The 15,593-nt window shown below is 37.3% G+C and overlaps 1 protein-coding gene across 4 annotated transcripts in view; it reads right to left on the bottom strand.

The window, feature by feature from the left end:
- MIOS (meiosis regulator for oocyte development) overlaps window positions 1-15,593 on the bottom strand; it is a 40,666-nt gene that overhangs the window by 1,624 nt on the left and 23,449 nt on the right. For all 4 annotated transcript variants that reach the window (XM_009452638.5, XM_009452640.5, XM_009452639.5 and 1 more), the window contains 2 exons: window positions 10,708-10,860; window positions 9,379-9,583 (listed from right to left, as the gene is read on the bottom strand). In XM_009452638.5, coding sequence (XP_009450913.1) covers window positions 9,379-9,583; window positions 10,708-10,860 — 358 coding nt within the window. The remainder of the gene's footprint in view (window positions 1-9,378; window positions 9,584-10,707; window positions 10,861-15,593) is intronic.

Raw genomic sequence — 15,593 nt, 5'->3', positions numbered from 1 at the left:
TTCCAAATATGAATCACACATCATATTGAAATAGCAATTTTGATGGTAGGTTCTAGTTTAGAGGAAGCGAAACTGAATGACAGGAGCTCCCCTACATTTTTCATAGCCAATATAAAAATGGAAAAAAAAATCCAAACCCACTAAGAAACAATCTAAATTTAAAACTTTGGAGAGACCAAATCAGTAGTTTAAAATCTTTCCACAAGGAAAATACCAGGCCCAGTTTACAAGTGAATTTTACTTAACATTCAAGGAACAGGTAGGGCTGGGTGTGATGGCTCATGCCTATAATCCCAGCACTTTCGGAGGCTGAGGCGGGCAGACCACTTGAGGCTAGGAGTTCACGACCAGTCTGGCCAACATGGTGAAACTCTCTGTTAAAAATACAAAAATTGGCCGGGGGTGGTGACACATGCCTGTAGTCCCACCTACTTGGGAGGCTGAGGCACAAGCATTGCTTAAATCTGGGGATTGGAGGCTGCAGGGAGCCAAGATTGCACTGCTGCACTCCAGGCTGGGTGATGGAGCAAGACTTTGTCTCAAAAAAAAAAAAAAAAAAAAATCAATCAAGGGACAGGTAATTCTCATCTGTACAAGCCCTTTCAAAGAAGAGAAAAACCAGAAAGTTTCCCAATGCACTTCATGAGACTTGTGTGACTTAAACAATTGCTTAATTAGACTTAATATTTTTACTTAATTGCTATCTATAAAGACATTATGCATCGATAACTATGTTAAAAATTTTGCTTGGACCATTGCAGGTCACGCTTTCATGACCAAAAGGATAATCTTGCAGTCGTGAATAGTTTTAAAAAATATCCGTTTTTGCTAATAATATGAGGTGAAAGGATGTGTAAGTAATTCAATGATTAAAGATGTAAACACACTAAAATTACTCCTGAAAGGGTCACCAACAATTAATAATGAGAGGGCAAAAAGGAAAGGGGGAAGAGATAAATAAAATATAGATCTGATATGTACACTACTTTACACCTTTGTGTAAAGCTCTCATTAGTGCTTGTCACTTTGTTTTTGTAACTTCTAACATAAACAGATAACAGACTGAATCAGAACAAGGCATATCCTTATATTTTTCTGACGAAACTGCAAGTATTAAGGTCTATCTCACTGCCAAGTATAAAGGCTTAAGATCAAATGACTTCAAATTTTAAAAGATTTATAGTGAATTATGAAGACAAGTGCCACAGAACACTTTAGGCGAAACCAGAGTTTCACTTATGCATTAACTCATAATGTAAGAGGAAAATGAAGGAAACCAGTAGATAATCTAACTTTTAAAAAATGTCTCATTGTCCAGAAGTTAAATTCTGTAAGGGCAGCGATTTTTGTTTTCTTTACTGTAACATTTCTAGCACTTGGAACAATAGGTACCAAATAAACATTTGTTGAATAAATAATATTTATAATGTTTATAATGATGTTAGAACTGTTTCAATAGATTTCTAATCTTCAAAGCACAATTGAGTATAAAAATATCAAGTCTCAGTTAAATAAGCTTATAGAAATTCCAGCTATTTGAATCACAAAGCATGATGGATGGATGCAATCTCTGATTGCAGGCAAAGCACCAGGGAGGTTTAGATACTCGAGCCACTAGCCAGCACTTTATTTTATTTTATTATTATTATACTTTAAGTTTTAGGGTACATGTGCACAACGTGCAGGTTTGTTACATATGTATACATGTGCCATGTTGGTGTGCTCCACCCATTAACTCGTCATTTAGCATTAGGTATATCTCCTAATGCTATCCCTCCCCCTTCCCCCCACCCCACAACAGTCCCCGATGTGTGATGTTCCCCTTCCTGTGTCCATGTGTTCTCAAATTGTTCAGTTCCCGCCTGTCAGTGAGAACATGCGGTGTTTGGATTTTTGTCCTTGCGATAGTTTGCTGAGAATGATGGTTTCCGGCTTCATCCATGTCCCTACAAAGGACATGAACTCATCATTTTTTATGGCTGCATAGTATTCCATGGTGTATATGTGCCACATTTTCTTAATCCAGTCTATCATTGTTGGACATTTGGCTTGGTTCCAAGTCTTTGCTATTGTGAATAGTGCTGCAATAAACATACGTGTGCATGTGTCTTTATAGCAGCATGATTTATAATCCTTTGGGTATATACCCAGTAATGGGATGGCTAGGTCAAATGGTATTTCTAGTTCTAGATCCCTGAGGAATCGCTACAGTGACTTCCACAATGGTCGAACTAGTTTCCAGTCCCACCAACAGTGTAAAAGTGTTCCTATTTCTCCACATCCTCTACAGCACCTGTTGTTTCCTGACTTTTGAATGATTGCCATTCTAACTGGTGTGAGATGGTATCTCATTGTGGTTTTGATTTGCATTTCTATGATGGCCAGTGATGATGAACATTTTTTCATGTGTTTTTTTGGCTGCATAAACGTCTTCTTTTGAGAAATGTCTGTTCATATCCTTTGCCCAGTTTTTGATGGTGTTGTTTTTTTCTTGTAAATTTGTTTGAGTTCATTGTAGCTTCTGGATATTAGCCCTTTGTCAGATGAGTAGGTTGCGAAAATTTTCTCCCATTTTGTAGGTTGCCTGTTCACTCTGATGGTAGTTTCTTGTGCTGTGCAGAAGCTCTTTACTTTAATTAGATCCCATTTGTCAATTTTGGCTTTTGTTGCCATTGCTTTTGGTGTTTTAGACATGAAGTCCTTGCCCATGCCTATGTCCTGAATGGTATTGCCTTTCTTCTAGGGTTTTTATGGTTTTAGGTCTAACATGTAAGTCTTTAATCCATCTTGAATTGATTTTTGTATAAGGTGTAAGGAAGGGATCCAGTTTCAGCTTTCTACATATGGCTAGCCAGTTTTCCCAGCACCATTTATTAAATAGGGAATCCTTTCCCCATTGCTTTTCTCAGGTTTGTCAAAGATCAGATGGTTGTAGATAGGTGGCATTATTTCTGAGGGCTCTGTTCTGTTCCATTGGTCTATATCTCTGTTTTGGTACCAGTACCATGCTGTTTTGGTTACTGTAGCCTTGTAGTATAGTTTGAAGTCAGGTAGTGTGATGCCTCCGGCTTTGTTCTTTTGGCTTGGGATTGACTTGGCAATGCGGGCTCTTTTTTGGTTCCATATGAACTTTAGTTTTTTTGAATTCTGTGAAGAAAGTCATTGGTAGCTTGATGGGGATGGCATTGAATCTATAAATTACCTTGGGCAGTATGGCCATTTTCATGATATTGATTCTTCCTACCCATGAGCATGGAATGTTCTTCCATTTGTTTGTATCCTCTTTTATTTCATTGAGCAGTGGTTTGTAGTTCTCCTTGAAGAGGTCCTTCACATCCCTTGTAAGCTGGATTCCTAGGTATTTTATTCTCTTTGAAGCAATTGTGAATGGGAGTTCACTCATGATTTGGCTCTCTGTTTGTCTGTTATTGGTGTATAAGAATGCTTGTGATTTCTGCACATTGATTTTGTATCCTGAGACTTTGCTGAAGTTGCTTATCAGCTTAAGGAGATTTTGGGCTGAGACAATGGGGATTTCTAGATATACAATCATGTCATCTGCAAACAGGGACAATTTGACTTCCTCTTTTCCTAAATGAATGCCCTTTATTTCCTTCTCCTGTCTGATTGCCCTGGCCAGAACTTCCAACACTATGTTGAATAGGAGTGGTGAGAGAGGGCATCCCTGTCTTGTGCCAGTTTTCAAAGGGAATGCTTCCAGTTTTTTGTCCATTCAGTATGATATTGGCTGTGGGTTTGTCATAGATAGCTCTTATTATTTTGTGATACGTCCCATCAATACCTAATTTATTGAGAGTTTTTAGCATGAAGGGTTGTTGAATTTTGTCAAAGGCCTTTTCTGCAACTATTGAGATAATCATGTGGTTTTTGTCTTTGGTTCTGTTTATATGCTGGATTACATTTATTGATTTTCGTATGTTGAACCAGCCTTGCATCCCAGGGATGAAGCCCACTTGATCATGGTGGATAAGCTTTTTGATGTGTTGCTGGATTCGGTTTGCCAGTATTTTATTGAGGATTTTTGCATCAATGTTCATCAAGGATATTGGCCTAAAATTCTCTTTTTTTGTTGTGTCTCTGCCAGTCTTTGGTATCAGGATGATGCTGGCCTCATAAAATGAGTTGGGGAGGATTCCCTCTTTTTCTATTGATTGGAATAGTTTCAGAAGGAATGGTACCAGCTCCTCCTTGTACCTCTGGTAGAGTTCGGCTGTGAATCCATCTGGTCCTGGACTTTTTTTGGTTGGTAAGCTACTAAGTATTGCCTCAATTTCAGAGCCTGTTATTGGTCTATTCAGAGATTCAACTTCTTCCTGGTTTAGTCTTGGGAGGGTGTATGTGTCCAGGAATTTATCCATTTCTTCTAGATTTTCTAGTTTATTTGCATAGAGGTGTTTATGGTATTCCCTGATGGTAGTTCGTATTTCTGTGGGATCGGTGGTGATATCCCCTTTGTCATTTTTTATTGCGTCTATTTGATTCTTCTCTCTTTTCTTATTAGTCTTGCTAGCGGTCTATCAATTTTGTTGATCTTTTCAAAAAAAAACCCAGCTCCTGGATTCATTGATTTTTTGAAGGGTCTTTTGTGGCTCTATTTCCTTCAGTTCTGCTCTGATCTTAGTTATTTCTTGCCTTCTGCTAGCTTTTCAATGTGTTTGCTCTTGCTTCTCTGGTTCTTTCAATTGTGATGTTAAGGTGTCAATTTTAGATCTTTCCTGCTTTCTCTTGTGGGCATTTAGTGCTATAAATTTCCCTCTAACCACTGCTCTGAATGTGTCCCAGAGATTCTGGTATGTTGTGTCTTTGTTCTCGTTGGTTTCAAAGAACATCTTTATTTCTGCCTTCATTTTGTTATGTACCTGATAGTCATTCAGGGGCAGGTTGTTCAGTTTCCATGTAGTTGAGCAGTTTTGAGTGAATGTCTTAATCCTGAGTTCTAGTTTGATTGCACTGTGGTCTGACAGACAGTTTGTTATAATTTCTGTTCTTTTACATTTGCTGAGGAGTGCTTTACTTCCAACTATGTGGTCAATTTTGGAATAGGTGTGGTGTGGTGCTGAAAAGAATCTATATGCTGTTGATTTGGGGTGGAGAGTTCTGTAGATGTCTATTAGGTCTGCTTGGTGCAGAGCTGAGTTCAATTCCTGGTTATCCTTGTTCACTTTCTGTCTCGTTGATCTGTCTAATGTTGACAGTGGGGTGTTAAAGTCTCCCATTATTATTGTGTGGGAGTCTAAGTCTCTTTGTAGGTCACTAAGGACTTGCTTTATGAATCTGGGTGCTCCTGTATTGGATGCATATATATTTAGGATAGTTAGTTCTTCGTGTTGAACTGATCCCTTTACCATTATGTAATGGCCTTGTCTCTTTTGATCTTTGTTGGTTTAAAGTCTGTTTTATCCGAGATCGGGATTGCAACCCCTGCCTTTTTTTGTTTTCCATTTGCTTGGTAGATCTTCCTCCATCCCTTTATTTTGAGCCTATGTGTGTCTCTGCACGTGAGATGGGTTTCCTGAATACAGCACACTGATGGGTCTTGGCTCTTTATCCAATTAGCCAGCACTTGATTTCTATTAGATCCTGTTTTACTTTGGAAATGGACTTTTCTGATTTCACATAAAAAAAAATTATTTGCTTCTTTTTCTTTTTTTTAAACTTTTACTTTAGTTTCAGGGGTACATGTGCAGGTTTGTTATACAGGTAAATTGCGTGTCATGGGGGTTTTGGTGTACGGATTATTTCATCATCCAGGTAATAAACATAGTACCCGACAGGTAGTTTTTCGATCCTCCTCCCACCTAGCACCCTCCAGTAAGCCCTGGTGTCTGTTATTCCTTCTTTATGACCATATGTTCTCAATGTTTAGCTCCTACTTATAACATGTGGTATTTGGTTTTCTGTTCCTGTGTTAGTTTGCTTAGGATAATGGCCTCCAGCTCTATCCATGCTGCTGCAAAAGACATGGCTGCATAGTATTCTATGCTGTGTATGTACCACATTTCTTTATCCAGTCCACCACTGATGGGCATTGAAGTTGATTTTATGTCTTTGCTATTATAAATAGTGATTATTCTCTAACTTAGCTCAGCAATGCCTTTAAAGATCATATTCAGGCTCTCCCTAATTTTCCTACTGTTTCTTATCAGTTCACTTCCTAGGTCCTTTCACAACAATACACTTGCTCTTCCCAAACACCCCCTGTACTTATCATAATACTTACCAATCTCTTCACCCTAGTTCATGTTTTTTACTCTTGGTCTGCAACCTGGACGGCTTCCCTGCAATCTTCATATATTAAATCTACCAAACTTTAAAGGACTGGCTTAAATGGTAACTTCCTCCTAAAGCTTTCCAGATATCCTTCAGATAGAAGTAATATTTCCCACTTTCAAAATTCCTAATTCTTTCCTTATATAATAGTCCTAATTCATGTTGGGGGTTTAGATGTGTTTCAGAATCCAGGATGTTTGGGATTTTAGAAAAAAGTAGCAAATATGTACACTTTGAGGGAAGTCTAAAGCACCCTGTAATCAAACTTGTTAGTATTTCTGCAGTGAAAGATGAATATTCACTAATAAATAAGAGAAATAAATATCTTAATAGCCTCACATCAATTCTGAACAGGTTTTGTGGCCAAATGAGATTACTGTAATTTTATTTTTAAAAGGCATTGGATTTTCAGATCTTTTTAGAGACTTTGAAATGACAGATAAGGCATTGTAGACCAGTATTTATTTTCTAGAAAATATCACTTATTTTATATTCGTTAACTATGCTTATTGCACACCAAGAGGTTCTTTGATTTATTCATCTCAGCACATCAGCATTATATTAATGTATCAAGTAAAATCAGTGTTCAAATATGTATTATATATATAAAGAAATTATTTCTGTAGCAAATATGGAAACAAATTCTATAACAAATATGGAAAAATGTTAATATTTGATAAACCTGAGTGCTATTCGTTATATTAGTCATCATAATAAACAATTTCAAATGTTTTAAGATTTTTCTTCAAATTCTAGAAAATTATTTTCTTTTCTTACCTATTTCGAAAATAGAAAAGATTGAAAAACTGGTATTCAGCAAAAAGGAAGAGTGCCCAGGTGTAAGAATGCAAATAATCCTTATAGCTTCCTGAGGCTTATGGTCCAAAAGATGTGTTACATTTAATTATTTCTATATATCTCAGTTCATACACATATATGACTTATTTATGCTATATTTTACCTCGAGCTCTCATTGTTGTAGATATTCCAAATTGTTATTTTCTGTTTATTAGGACCAGAGTAACATAAAACAGTGATCAGTATGTAATGTATAAAATAAAAATCCTCGATTAAAATTTAAATCAAAACTAAAATGTACATTTAAAACATTACATATTCTCTTCATTTCTTTAAAAAAAGCATCTAGATGGAAAAATAATCGCTAAGCCAATGATACCAGCAAGTCTTTCATAAATGTTAATGTAATGATAAAGCAGACTACTTAAATGAACAAGATACAGAATAGAATTATAAAATGAATGCACTAGAAAGGATCTCCAGTCCAGAGGAAGGTGCAAGTAACTATCAGTGTCACAGAGTGCACGTCACAGAGTTAGAATTAAAACAGACATTCTGACACTCTAACCAGTTCTTTATTCATTACACCTGTGTGCCAAATACCCAAAATGATTTTAATTGAAAATTGTGCCACAGTATCATTTTCAAGTTAGGTAAAGAGCTGGAATAATTCCAGCCACCACGTATAAGATATTTAATTATCTACTATTCTCAAAAATTTTTTCCATATGTTTACTATAAAGAGTAAAAAATAATCTTAATATTTCTAACCATTAAAAAATATAGGCTGGGCATGGTGGCTCATGCCTGTAATCCCAGCACTTTGGGAGGCTGAGGCAGGTGGATCGCTTGAGTTCAGGAGTTCAAGACCAGCCAGGGCAACAGGGTGAAACCCTATGGTCCCAGCTACTTGGGAGGCTGAGGTGGGAGGATCACCTGAGCCCAGGAGGCAGGAGGCAGTAGGCAGAGGTTGCCGTGAGCCGAGATCATGCCACTGCATTCTATCCTGGGTGACAGAGTGAGATCCTGTCTCAAAAAACAAAACAAAACAAAACAAAAAAAGACGAACAGTGTGTGTGTGTGTGTGTATATGTATATATTCCAAATTGTTATTTTCTGTTTATTAGGACCAGAGTAACATAAAAGAGTGGTCAGTATGCAATGTATAAAATAAAAATCCTTGATTAAAATTTAAATCAAAACTAAAATGTACATTTAAAACATTACGTATTGCCTTCGTTTATTTTTTATATATATATGAAAAAAAATATATATATATATAAAAATTTACTAGGTAACTGACAAACAGCAGAAGCAGCATCAAAATCTAGAAGTCAAGGGACCTGACTTCTAGGCTAATACTTTCTCTATGTATTTTCTTATTTATTATTATTGTTTAATTAAAAAAAATTTTTTTTTTAATTTAGGACAGAGTCTTGCTCTGTCGCCCAGGCTGGAGTGCAGTGGCACGATCTTGGCTCACTGCAACCTCTGCCTCCTGGGTTCAAGCAATTCTCCTGCCTCAGCCTCCCAAGCAGCTGGGACTACAGGTGCGTGCCACCATGCCCGGCTAATTTTTTGTATTTTTAGTAGAGATGAGGTTTCACGATGTTTGCCAGGATGGTCTTGATCTTCTGACCTCGTGATCTGCCAGCCTCGGCCAGCCAAAGTGTTGGGATTACAGGCGTGAGCCACCATGTCCGGCCAAAAAAATTTTTTATAGAGATAGGGTCTCACTATTTTGCTCAGGCTGGTCTCAAACTCCCAGGCTCAAGTAATCCTTCCACCCTGGCCTCTCAAAGAGCTGGGATTACAGGCATGAGCCACTGCAACTGACCCTTCTCTTATGTATTTTATAGGTAGGTTTTGAAGATGAAGGAAGAAATGTCAAAGTGCTTTAATGATGTCAAAAGATCCTTAGAAATACAAAGTATCTGTTAATAGGTGCGGGTATACTGACTTTTAAATAATCAAATTTGAACGAACTCCTCTTAGTGGAAACAGTGATAATAAAATGGTAATATATTAAGATTATTTCATATTTAAGTTTTTCTCACAAACTTTAAATTGGTCAGAACTTGTGAAATTACCTGAAGTATCAATAGATATAGATTTTGCTTTTAGTTTACATAGTTCATAAATTATAGGAACATAAAAGCCTTCAAGCTAGTAAACTGCCCTTTCTTAGAAATAATAACTCTAGCTAGTTTGTATTTTATTTGCAACATTAACTCAATTATGTAAGAATCATTTCAGTTCATAAACGTATTTTGTAAAATTATGTCATACCAGGACAGCTGGAAACTGGTGTTCCCATATTAATGAGACAAAGCGCACATCGAGGAAGGGGTTTTCGACAGCCAGGACAACTTGTGACTTTAGATTTCGTTGGTGAGCCACTCACACCATACTGACTAAAACCTCTGCCCTGATGAGGCACAGCTGAACAGCTGTAGGAGATTGACTTGCCACAGAAATTGCAACTCACAAAAACCTACAAAACAAATGAAAGAAAAAATAAATGTAATGCAAACCATAATGGAATGCTAAATAACTTAGTGTGCGCCTAACAAATTATTTTTAAATACTTTTAAAAAACTTTATTTTATATTTCAAAATTGATCTGCTAAGGTTGACTAGCTCTCATTTAAAATTTATACCTAGCAATTACATTTTTGGGGTACTTCCTTTTTAATTATATTCTTACTAATACCACTGAAATTGGTGGAAGAACTCAAACTTTAGACTCCAACATTTTAGAAATAACAATGACTTCAGAATTCACACTGGGCCATTACAAAATATCCCAATATGACTTCTAAACCACAGTTCAGTGATGTAATCTTCTGAACAAAATTTTCTTATAAAGAAAACGCTGTTCCTAAGACAAAGAGAGTTAACAAACTTATAATGGTAAATAGTTAAATTTTTAGAATAATAGCAATAGAAGCTGTTCATTTTGTTTTTACAGTAAATTGCTAGGCTCTTAATCACTTATCATATAGATTAGTAACATGTACTACCATGTAATGCTATTTTATCAACACTCTGGTTTTAACATAAGCACTTTCTCAAGTTCCTAAAATAAGAAAATAGCACCATCCAGTGCTCATATTGAGGATAACATAATATTTAATATCTGAACTAAGACACAGTGATTTAATGTGGTATACCTTATGTGACAACAATCTCATTTTTTAAACTAATGCTAAAAAAAAATTTCCATGTGTAATTAAACATATAGATATAGGTAATACTGCTAAAGTCTACAAAACCCAAATCCTGCCTTACTGCACATAAATAATGCTAAAAAACTTAATACACAAGTGGAATTCATAAGATAATGTAATAGTTTAGAATCTGAAAGGGCTGGAAATACACTGGAAAACTTCAGGCCTGCTGTGGTTTGTTCTATCTGCGACTAAAGCTCAAGCCACTGAGATGATTGTTAGCAAGAAGCAGAACCAAAGGACAGGAAGATCAAGGACAAAGTTCAGTCTAGAAAAGACAAAGACATCAATGGGAACTCAATATAAGCAAAATAACGAGCTAATAGTAACTTATTAAATTGAACATCAACATGTTACAATTTGATTTTCTCCAAAACAATGTACTTACTTGTGCTAAAGGCTTGGAACTGGGATCCAACTTACTCCTGTGAATATCAAATTCAGCTCGTTTATGCCAAAACCTCCAGGCATCTAATAAATTTCTATAATTCTCAATCCAGTACTGAACCCTTTCATCTTTGAGAACATCTAAAGGTGAACCCTAAAACGAAAACATGAATTATTTCAATTGTTTAAAATCTCCTGGCTAGGCCAGAGACTTCTGGGTAGCATGTAAGTATGAGTAACACAGAAGAAATAGGCCTTTTTTTTTTTGCCAAAAGCTGGCTCCTAATGAGAATAAAGAAAATTTATGGAAGCTCCATTAATTTATCTCAAGCTGGGTTCCACTAATGACATAAATATGTACTTTATATATCATACCTGGCCAGGGAAGTGTAATTCTCTACCTTTTAGTTAAGTTTAAGAAAACAGAACTTCGTGGTTGAATGTTGTAAACAGTGATACGAATACCCTTTGTCCCAGCAATTAAAAACCTCTGGGTTCACAAACTCTGTTTACTATAAAATCCAAATGTAATACAGGCTAGGCGTGATGGCTCATGCCTGTAATCTCAGCACTTTGGAAGGCCAAGGTAGGCGGATCACTTGACGTCAGGAGTTCGAGACCAGCCTGGCCAACATGGTGAAACCCTGTCTCTAGTAAAAATACAAAAATTAGCCAGGTGTGGTGGCAGGCGCCTATAATCCTAGTTACTTGGGAGGTTGATGCCTGAACCGGGAGGCGGAAGTTGCAGTGAGCTGAGATTGTGCTGTTGCACTGTAGTCTGGGTGACAGAATGAGGCTCCATTGAAAAAAAAAAAAAAATCCAAATGCACACCAAAATTGCTGAGTCACATCTGAACTAACAGTTAGCTTGGTCCTTCCTATCTAGCAATGCACAGTGAACTGAGATGCTGCTTTTATATATCTACTTATCTGTAAGTTAAACCTGTCTATTCTTACTCTTGCCTTCAATTAAAACATACATTTCTTGCCTTAAAAATAATAATAAAACAAGAAAAAGCAAAACCAAACCAAATACCTTCTTAGTTCTTTTGCCCGTAGCCACAGTTAAAAGCAACACCTTGTTTTAGTTAAATTTACTTTAGAGTTCTTCTCATTAAGATCTTCAAGTTCTTGCCAGTAATAATTTTCCTAAAGTTGTATTTTCCCTGGCAGCTGTGACATTCCACATTTCATCTATGCTTGCTTTAGGTTTTCTTTTTTTCTTTTCTTTTTTTTTTTTTTTTTTTGGAGACAGAGTCTCACTCTGTCGGCCAGGCTGGAGCGCAGTGGCACGATCTCGGCTCACTGCAACCTCTGCCTCCCAGGCTCAAGCAATTCTCCTGCTTGAGTAGCTGAGATTACAGGGGTGTGCCACCACCTAATTTTTGTATTTTTAGTAGAGATGGGGTTTCACCATGTTGGCCAGGCTGGTCTTGAACTCCTGACCTCAGGTAATCTGCCCACCTCGGCCTACCAAAGTGCTGGGATTACAGGCGTGAGTCACCGTGCCCGGCCGCTTCAGGTTTTCTTAGAAGACTTTCAGCCCTGTCCAGGATATCTTCCTTAACTTTACATAATGGAGAAAGGAGAGAAAGTCTCTACTTCCAATGATGCTTTGGCATCAATCTGAAGGTCAGTTTTCTCAGTCCTACTTGAGGGCCAATAGAAAAGTGAAATTTCAGAGAGAACCTGGCGTATATCTTACTTATAAAAAAAAAGAACAAAAATCTGTAACAGCTAATATAATCTTTAGACATCCAATCAAAAACTGAAGCAACATATCTTTCATCTATTAAATTCAGTGTTGATTATCAGAGTTAAATTTAGCTAAAAGAACATGTGAAACACATAGCTTACAATTTCATTTCTTAAAAAAGTAGAGGTCTACTCTAGCCCTAATTATGACCAAGTAGGCAGAACTAAGTACCAAAGTAGCATATAATCCCTGGTTTAAAAAGAAAATTCACAGAAAAATAAGATGTTTTCACATCTCATTCTTTCCCCTTATATGGCAAGAAGGAGATAAACTAAGTAAGAATTTGGTCAATACATATACAGTAAGTCTTCTCTAGATCCTCTCCAATAAAGCCTAAAATCAAGCCACAACATGATCTGTAATGAAAATAGTTCAGAGATTGAGTCTGACCAAATCAGAAGGGCTTGGGAAAATAGTGTTTTGATGAGTGAAGAGATAAGGAATCTGAACCGAGAAATGTAAACCAGGGGGCTCCAACCCCCAATATACCCCCAGGTCCATGGCCTGGTACAAACTGGGTCACACAGCAGGAGGTGAGTGGCAGGGCAATAAGCAAAGCTTCATCTGTATTTACGGCTGCTCCCCATCCCTCACATTACTGCCTGAGCTCTGCCTCCTGTCAGATCAGTGGTGGCATTAGATTCTCATAGGAGAGTGAACCCTACTGTGAACTGCACATGTGAGGGATCTAGGCTGCATACTCCTTATGAGAATCTAATGCCTGATGATCTGTCAATGTCTCCCATCATCCCCAGATGGGACCACCTAGTTGCAGGAAAATAACCTCAGAGCTCCCACTGATTCTACATTATGGTGAGTTGTAGAATTATTTCATTATGTATTACAGTGCAATAATAATAGAAATAAAGTGCACAATAAATACAATGTGCTGGAATCATCCCTAAACCAACCCCCTGGTGCTAAAAAGTCCCTGGTGCAAAAAAGGTTGGGGACTGCTAATGTAAACTGTAACAAAGTTAAGATTCTGTAACTGAAAAGCACAATAACTGAAATGAACAATTCCCTGGGAAGTTTAACAGCAGACAGAGTTGATGGAATAAGTCAACAGAATCAACAAATCTGGGCCTGGCACAGTGGCTCGCGCCTGTAATCCCAGCACTTTGGGAGGCCGAGGCGGGCAGATCACTTGAGGACAGGCATTTAAGATCAGCATGGCCAACACAGTGAAACCATGTCCCTACTAAAAATACAAAAAATTAGCCAGGTGTGGTGGCACATGCCTGTAATCCCAGCTACTCGGGAGGTTGAGGCATGAGAATCACTCGAATGCTTGAACCTGGGAGGTGGAGGTTGCAGTGAGCCAAGATTGTGCCACTGCACTCCAGCCTGCGTGACACAGCAAGACTCTGTCTTAAAAAAAAAAAAAAAATAACCAATTTGAAGAATAGTGGGGAAAAAAACATGGAAGGAAGAAGAATGGAGCCTCAGGCACCTATGAACACTATGAAGTGGTTTAATACATATGTAATAAGAGTCCTAGAAGAAAAACCGAATAAGATTGAGGCAGAAAAAAATATTTAAAGAAATAATATCCCCATACTTCCCAAATCTGCTGAAAAACAGACTTCCAGATCCAAGAAGCTCAGTGAACCACAAACAGGATAAAAGGAACCACAACCAGGCACATTAAGGTCATACTACTGAAAAATCAAAGGTAAAGGAAAAATCCTGGAAGAAACCCAAAAAGATTATCCTACATATAAATAATAGAAAACATTTTATTGATGGTTGCAAGGAAAACAAATTTACTTAAACATTAAAAATCAGAATTTAGGCTGGGCGTGGTGGCTCATGCCTGTAATCCTAACACTTTCAGAGGCTGGGGTGGGCAGATCACTTGAGGTCAGGAGTTTGAGACCAGTCTGGGCAACATGGTGAAACCCCATTTCTGTCAAAAATACAAAAAATTAGCCAGGAGTGGTGGCGTGAACCTGTGGTCCAGTTCCTTGGGAGGCTGAGGTGGGAGGATTGCTTGAGCCTGGAGGCTGCAATGAGCTGAGATCCACCCCAGCCTGGGTGAGAGAGCGAGACCCTGTCTCAAAAAAAAAAAAAAAAACCCAACAAAAAATGAAACATCACAGACAGGGAGACAAGCATAAGAACAGCTGATTCTCATCAGAAACAACAGAGGCCAGAAGACAGTGAAACTACATCTTTAAAGTGTTGAAAGAAAAAATAAGAGTGAAATAGACATTTTCAGTTAAAATTTGAGAGAATCTGTCACCTATATTACAAGGAATGCTATAGGATTTACAGAAGGGAAAAAGAATGCCAGGAATGGTAAATAAGTGAATAAATATAAAAGCCCATGTTTTCTTTTCATAATTTACATAAAAGACAAATGAGTGTTAAAAAAACACAGTAAGTTGGAGTATATAATATCTGTAAAAGTAAAATAGATGACAATAGGACAAAGGAATGGATGTGTAAATGAAATCACACTGTTGTGACATTTGTGAAGCATCAAGTAAAACCCAGAAAGTGTCAGAGTGACATAAGAAAGGGTAAAGTAGAAAGAAAGCATGACGTGTCAGGTGAGAAATGTGAAGTATGAGGGGTTAAAATGTTGACTTTGATGAGTTGAGGGATGCATATTGTTAGACCTACAGCAGCATCTTTTAAAAAAGATAATGAAGAGAGATATAGCTAAAAAGCCAATAGAGGCAATAAAATGAAACATGGAAATATTAACCCAAAATAAGGTGGGAAAGGAACATAGGAACAAAAGGAAAGAGGACAAACAAAACGGAAAACAAACAGCAAGATGGCAGACTTAACCATGACCATACAAATGTAAGTGAAGGAAACACTCCAATTAAAGGCAGCAATCATCAGACTGGATCTTAAAAAAGCAAGATCGGTATTGTCTGCATTTTAAATATATTTTATAAATCTTGGTAAGAAGTTACTAACTCATTTGCACTCTGTAGCCATCTACAGCCATCTACATACACTTTAATTTAAAAGACATAATTTTATCTCAGCAAGAAAAAATGTTATAGAAGGGTACTTTTTCTTCCATGGGCAGTGGCTTGATACATTAGGTAAGTTTACTGTGTGGTCTGTGGGCTAGTGTCTCTATATATGCGCAAGAAGGTGCAGTGGGAGAG

This window comes from Pan troglodytes, chromosome 6 (genome assembly GCF_028858775.2).
Source record: "Pan troglodytes isolate AG18354 chromosome 6, NHGRI_mPanTro3-v2.0_pri, whole genome shotgun sequence".
Lineage (NCBI taxonomy): Eukaryota > Metazoa > Chordata > Mammalia > Primates > Hominidae > Pan > Pan troglodytes.
Note: the sequence above shows the minus strand (reverse complement) of the source record. Positions and strands in the feature narration are given on the sequence as shown.